The sequence below is a fragment of the Bos mutus genome, chromosome 1 (assembly GCF_027580195.1).
Source record: "Bos mutus isolate GX-2022 chromosome 1, NWIPB_WYAK_1.1, whole genome shotgun sequence".
In the NCBI taxonomy this organism is placed as follows: Eukaryota; Metazoa; Chordata; class Mammalia; order Artiodactyla; family Bovidae; genus Bos; species Bos mutus.
In genome coordinates, this window is record NC_091617.1 from 41734573 (window position 1) to 41742168 (window position 7596).

At 37.2% G+C, this 7596-nt stretch overlaps 1 protein-coding gene across 1 annotated transcript; it reads left to right on the plus strand.

The window, feature by feature from the left end:
* Window positions 1–927, plus strand: LOC102269739 (olfactory receptor 5K3). Its single transcript, XM_005896841.1, has one exon. It carries the CDS (start codon window positions 1–3, stop codon window positions 925–927), a length of 927 nt encoding a protein of 308 aa, XP_005896903.1.
* Window positions 928–7596: the final 6669 nt, after the last annotated feature.

Consider the following 7596-nt stretch of genomic DNA (forward strand, 5'->3'; position numbering starts at 1 on the left):
ATGACTGAGGATAACCACTCCTTGACAACAGAGTTTATCCTGATAGGATTTACAAATCATCCAGAGCTGAAGACCCTTCTGTTTCAGGTGTTCTTTACCATCTATCTGATCACCATGGTGGGAAATCTTGGCCTGGTGGCACTGATAGTCACAGAGCATCGTCTTCACACACCGATGTACATCTTTCTGGGGAATCTTGCGCTGATGGATTCCTGTTGTTCCTGTGCCATTACCCCTAAGATACTAGAGAACCTCTTTTCTAAAGACAGAATGATTTCCCTCTATGAATGCATGGCACAATTTTATTGTCTCTGCCTTGCTGAAACTACAGATTGCTTTCTCCTGGCAGCAATGGCCTATGATCGCTATGTGGCCATCTGCAAACCACTGCAGTACCACACCATGATGTCAAAGAAACTCTGCATTCAGATGACCACAGGGGCCTACATAGCTGGAAACATTCATCCCATGATTCAAGTAGGACTTCTGTTTAGGCTAACTTTCTGTAAGTCTCATCAAATCAATCACTTTTTGTGTGATGTCCTTCCATTATACAGACACTCTTGTGTGGATCCTTATATCAATGAATTGATGATATTCATCTTTGCAGGGTCAGTTTTAGTCTTCACTATTACCACAGTAATAATCTCTTACCTTTTTATTCTTTTCACAATTTTCAAGATGAAGTCCAAAGAGGGTAAAGGCAAAGCCTTATCTACATGTGCATCCCATTTTCTCTCTGTCTCAATATTCTATGGTTCCCTTCTTTTCATGTATGTTCGACCAAATTCAGTTAATGATGAAGATAAAGATATACCTGTTGCTATTTTTTATACTCTGGTGATTCCCTTGTTAAACCCATTTATTTATAGTCTAAGAAATAAGGAAGTCATAAATGCTATGAAAAAAATTATGAAGAATTTATAACTTTATGAAACAAATATCAATCATCCTTATGGACAACTGATTATAATGTCACTAAACTTCCAAAATCAAGGAACAGCAAGAAAGTGGGAAAAGGCCATGACATATATAACACTGAATTACTAAAACATGATGATGTATTAGTCAAATAAAGATGTTCAAAAGAAGAGAGTATGGTAAATATATTTCTAAATCTAAGCTACTAGTTTCATTAGGGATAAACTGAATAATTACAGTTGAGGTCACAATTGTGTCACAGTATAATCAGTTACACTAGTAACTGTATTTCAAAGTATAATAACTTAAAATCTTCAACAAATTCAGCAAATGCTAAGAATCAAAAGTGAAAGTATTAGTCTATCAGTCATGTCCAACTCTTTGTAACCCCATGGACTGAAGCCTGCCAGGTTCCACTGCCCATGGAATTTTCTAGGCAAGAATACTAGAGTGGATAGCCATTCCCTTCTCCAGGGATCTTCCCAACCCAGGGTTCAAACCTGGGTCTCCCACATTGTGGGTGGATTCTTTGCTGTCTAAGCCAACAGTTTGAAGCCAGTCACCTCCATTCATATAAAAGCCACCTCCATTCAATATCTTTGGCAAATTTCAGGAATCCCAAGGCATAATATTACAAGCTCCCTTATATCCCAAGTTGTCAAATATTAGTCTCATCTTAAGCATCACCATGTGACAGAAGTAAACTATATATTTCATTTTATTCTCAATTTGTTCAACAGATTTTGTTTGAATATGAAATCACACAGAATATATATTCACAAGTCAAGAATATTTTCCTCTTTAGTGTACTATAGTCAATTTTCTGTCAAGTTCTCTGAAATAGAGTATCTATAAATTTGTGGTGAATAATTCTGTACCTGAAGATGATGCTAATTATACTGACATCACTATGGATTTGATAATTTCATATAGTTTGATTGGATGACCATCATATATGACAACTCAACACCTGAATATATTCTTAAATAAAGCTTTTTCTCTCTGATATTATTATCTGTCTTTTTTGTTATTAGGAATACCACCAACGTGGACTGATTCCAAGGTAAAGTATTGGTATATACATAGCATTAACAAAAAGTTGCAGGTCCTGATAAAGCAAAAATGAGGCATAAAATAGTAAAAATTTAAATATCTAAAGAATAATATTTTTAATCTTTACATGTGCAAACATAGAAGAAAAAACCAATTTATACTTAGAACCTGTTCTATGGTTGGTGCTAAGCTAGACCTTTCATATATATTACCTGCCAAGTTATCAGATGTGATATTTTCATGCTTTTCATCAGTAAAAACCTCATACTTTGCAGTATTGAGGAGCTTGCCCAAGTTCATCAGATTTAGCCAGAATTTGAATCAATTATTACTTTTTCCCCACGTGCTTGGGAGTTCCAAAAAAAGGAGATTCTTGTAGCCTAAAGTGTTTACTCCTTAGCAGCATCAGAGGTAACCTGTGCCTTAAAAAATGAAGAAAAAAATTATGTCTAGAGGAAAACAGGAATGATCATGACCAGATTCAATGTTTATGGAAAAGAGTGTGGTACTGGAAGTGGAGGATGGGGACAGAGTCAGAAAGTGGGCAAAATTGTTGGAGAGAGCTATTGGTGAATATGGGGGAAAGGGGAGAAGCAGATCAAGTTACTTGAGAATCCTAAATGTCACCCTAAGAAATCTGAATTTATTTTAGAGCCATCAGACACTTAAGTGTCCTTGGAGCAGAGTAATACAATTGTACACTTCAAACACCTGATCATGCAACTGACTAGAAAGAGACTAAAGTAAGAAGACTAACTCCATATCAGATGAGGAAAACAGAAACTGGAGAATACTCTGAAAGTAGAGGAATGCACAGACAGGAGCAATAGTTGAAAGAAAAGAATAGTAAATTGTAGCTGTTGGATAATAAAATGAAGGCCTATTTTCTTTCCATGAATATCAAACATGATATAACTCATTTTGTATCACCAAAACTTAACAAGGTACCTAACACATTTGGTTATTCATTAAACATTTCCTTCAATATATTTTAATTATATAAGCAAATATATACTAGGCTTATTTTACTTTTGACTGGATTAATAAATTTTAATTTCATGGTTTTTATTTCTAATACTGTAAATATAGACATATTACAATATAAACACAGTTCTTTACGGTCATAAGATACTTCATGAGCAAAAAAAGGAATCTAGATAACAAAATCTTTGACAGTTCAGAATTAGAGGGATGTTGTATGTTGGGCTGGATAAAGCACAAGATGGAATCAAGATTGCCAGGAGAAATATCAATAACCTCAGATATGCAGATGACACCACCCTTAAGGCAGAAAGTGAAGAAGAACTAAAGAGCCCCTTGATGAAAGTGAAAGAGGAGAGTGAAAAAGTTGGCTTAAAGCTCAACATTCAGAAAACTAAGATCATGGCATCCAGTCCCATCCAAGTGACCAAGTGAAGTTGCTCAGTCGTGTCCAACTTTTTGTGACCCCATGGACTATAGCCTACCATGCTCATCCATCTATGGGATTTTCCAGGCAAGAGTACTGGAGTGGGTTGCCATTTCCTTCTCCAGAGGATCTTCCCAACCCAGGGATCGAACCCAGGTCTCCTGCATTGTAGGCAGACGCTTTATCATCTGATACCCAAGGGAAGTCCTTCCAGTCCCATCACTTCATGGCAAATAGATGGGCAAACAGTGGCTGACTTTATTTTGGGGGACTCCAAAATCACTGCAGATGGTGATTGCAGCCATGAAATTAAAAGATGCTTACTCCTTGGAAGGAAAGTTATGACCAACCTAGACAGCATATTAAAAAGCAGAGGCATTACTTTGCCAATAAAGGTCCATCTAGTCAAGGCTATGGTTTTTCTAGTGGTCATGGATGGATGTGAGAGTTGGACTATAAAGAAAGCTGAGCACTGAAGATTTGATGCTTTTGAATTGTGGTTTTGGGAAAGACTCTTGAGAGTCCCTTGGACTACAAGGAGATCCAATCAGTCCATCCTAAAAGAGATCAGTCCTAGGTGTTCATTGGAAGGGCTGAAGAAGCTGAAACTCCAATACTTTGGCCACTTGATGTGAAGAATGGACTCATTTGAAAAGACCCTGATGCTGGGAAAGATTGAGGGCAAGAGGAGAAGGGGACCACAGAGGATGGGATGGTTGAATGGCATCACCAACTCAATGGACATGAGTCTGGGTAGGCTCTGGGAGTTGGTGATGGACAGGGAGGCCTGGCGTGCTGCAGCTCATGGAGTTGCAAAGAGTCGGACATGACTGAGTGACTGAACTGAACTGAACTGTATGTCCTGTGTTCATTGTCTATTTAAATGGATATTTTTAGTTTTCAGACTTGAATTTACTGATTTAGCTTCCCTTTTCTACAGGTGCAATGATTTTTATTATGTATTTCTGTCCCACCCACCTCGACCCTTAGCAATTCTGTATCCCAGAGGTCTGTTAAGGAAAGAATATGTGACTTATTTGGGGTCAATGAGATTAAAAAAAAAAGTGATTTTTCTAGATGTTTCTGGGAAATATGTATTGTTTATTTGAAAAGACATTCATAAAAGATAGGATTTCTCCCTCTTGAAAGGGGTGTGAACATGATAGCTGGCATAATCTACATCCATTTTGCCATCAAGAGGGAAACCAGCCCAGAGATGAAGTCAGTACACAAGAGAAGACATAGCTGAGGAAATCACAGAGAAATCAACCCACGATCACTGGAATAAACTATTTGACTGGTTTTATAATCCAACAGACTTTATTAATTTACCTTGTTTGGTCAAGACACATTATCTGTAACTGAATATATGAGAACTGACACATTCTTGTCTCTTGCCTTGCATTTTTATAGTCTATTTTAAAACAATCCTCAAAGAGTCTTTAGCTTACAAATTACTTTTCACCAGTACCCATTTGTCTACTCATTACATCTATTGTCTTTTTACCTTCACTGCATTATTCTCTTTTCATATAATTCCACTTAAAATATATGAGGGATACAGAAGTCCCACAATTTATCCACAGAAATACTAAGGTGGAGCTCAGGAATCAAACCCAGGCTATCTAGCTCCATACCCATGTTCTTAGCCACTAAGTCATACTACACACAACACAAAGAAGTAAAAGTATCAGGAGAGGAAAACCTCCAAGAACCTATGCTGTCAAATGGACAGGGAAATAGAACAGAGATTCAAGAATGATGTGAATCATTCTTGATGTGGGTAAAAATAAATTCTTCCAAATTTATTTTGAAAAATCTCAAACATATCAAAGTCAAGAGAATGGCCACAGATGTTTAAGTCAAGATTAAACAACTGTTAACATTTTACATTTGACTTGTAAGCCATCTCTAAATACATATATATGTGTGTGTGTGTGTGTGTTTGATGACATTATGAGAGTTTACCATAAAAACTTCAACATACATCTGAAAATAATAGACATTTATTCTAATCCCAAGTAATTTAACAACATCAAGTATGAAGTTCACATTTGAACTTTTCCCCATTTTCCCAATATTGTTCTCTATAGTGATTTATTCTTTCAACAAGAATTCAATTAAAGGTAACTTAATTTTTTTGATTTTTACTTTCTATACAATTTTTTAAGGTTTCACTCCACTTACACTTATGACAAGTATTGGCTATATTCCTTGTGTTATGTAATACACCCCAGTAGCCTATCTTACACCCAGCAGTTTGTGCCTCCCATCCCCCCACCCCTACACTACTCCTCCTCCAGCTCCCCACTGGTAACAACTAGTTTGTTATCTATATCTGTGAGTTTCCTTCCTTTCTGTCATATTCACTAGTTTTTTGTATTTTTTAGAGCCCAAATATCATACAGTATTTGTCTTTATCTGACTTATTTTTCTTAGCATAATGCCCTTCAAGTCCATCCATAATGCAGCAAGTAGCAAAATTTCATTCTTTTTATGGCTCAGTAATATTCTAGTGTGACTTCCTCTTTATCCATTCATATGTTGATGGAAACTTAAGTTGTGTTGCTGTCAATTTCCTTCATCAATGAGTTGTAAGTTACCTGAGTACAGGTGTTTTTAGCTCCTTAATTAGATTTATTCCTAGGTATTTTATTCTATTTGATGTGGTGGTAAATGAGATTGCTCTCTTAATTTTGTTTCTGAGAGCTCATTTTTAGTATTAATATGCAACAATGCAACAAATTTCTGTACATTAACTTTGCATCCTGCAACTTTACTTAACTCATTGATGACTTCTAGTAGTTTTTCAGTGGTGTCTTTAGCGTTTTCTATGTACGGTATCATGTCATCTGCCAAAAGTGACAATTTTACTTCTTTTCTAATTTGGATGCCTTTACTTATTTTTCATCTCTAACTGATGTAGCTAGGACTTTCAAAAATACGTTGAACAGAAGTGGTGAGAGTGGGCATCCTTGTCTCTTTCTGAATATTAGAGAAAATGTTTTCAGCTTTTCACCATTGAGTATGATTCTAGCTGTGTGTTTCTCATATACAGCCTTTATTATGTTGACGAATGTTCCCTCCATAGGCCCACTTTCTGGAGAGCATTTTTATAAGTGTACACTGAATTTCATCAAAAGATTTTTTCTACATATATTGAGATGATTCAGTTCAGTGCAGTCATTCAGTCATGTCCGACTCTTTGTGACCCCATGAACTGCAGCACGCCAGGCCTCCCTGTCCATCACCAACTCCCAGAGTCCACCCAAACCCATGTCCATCGAGTCAGTGATGCCATCCAACCATTTCATCCTCTGTCATCCCCTTCTCCGCCTGCCCTCAATCTTTCCCAACATCAGAGTATTTTCCAATCAGTCAGCTCTTCACATCAGGTGGCCAAAGTATTGGAATTTCAGCTTCAGCATCAGTCCCTCCAAGAATATTCAGGACTGATTTCCTTTAAGATGGACTGGTTGGATCTCTTTGCAGTCCAAGGGACTCTCAAGAGTCTTCTCCAACATCACAGTTCAAAAGCATCAATTCTTCAGCACTCAGCTTTCTTTATAGCCCCAATCTCACATCCATACATGATCACTAGAAAAACCATAGCCTTGATTAGATGGACCTTTGTTGACAAAGTAATGTCTCTGCTTTTCAATATGCTGTCTAGGTTGGTCATAATTTCCTTCCAAAGAGTAAGCATCTTTTGATTTCATGGCTGCAATCACCATCTGCAGTGATTTTGGAGCCCCAAAAAATAAAGCCAGCCACTGTTTCCACTGTTTCCGCATCGATTTGCTATGAAGTGATGGGACCAGATGCCATGATATTCATTTTCTGAATGTTGAGCTTTAAGCCAACTTTTTCGCTCTCCTCTTTCACCTTCATCAAGAGGCTCTTTAGTTCTTCTTCACTTTCTGCCATAAGGGTGGTGTCATCTGCATATCAGAGGTGATTGATATTTCTCCCGGTAATCTTGATTCCTGCTTGTGTTTCTTCCAGCCCAGCGTTTCTCATAATGTACTCTGCATATAAGTTAAATAAGTAGGGTGACAATATACAGCCTTGATGTACTCCTTTTCCTATTTGGAACCAGTCTGTTGTTCCACGTCCAGTTATAACTGTTGCTTCCTGACCTACATATAGGTTTCTCAAGAGGCAGGTCAGATGGGCTGGTATTCCCTTCTCTTTCAGAATTTTCCACAGTTTCT

Excerpts from the sequence above, each read along its gene's own strand:
- LOC102269739 (XM_005896841.1), top strand. The coding sequence starts at position 1 with ATGACTGAGGATAACCACTCCTTGACAACAGAGTTTATCCTGATAGGA.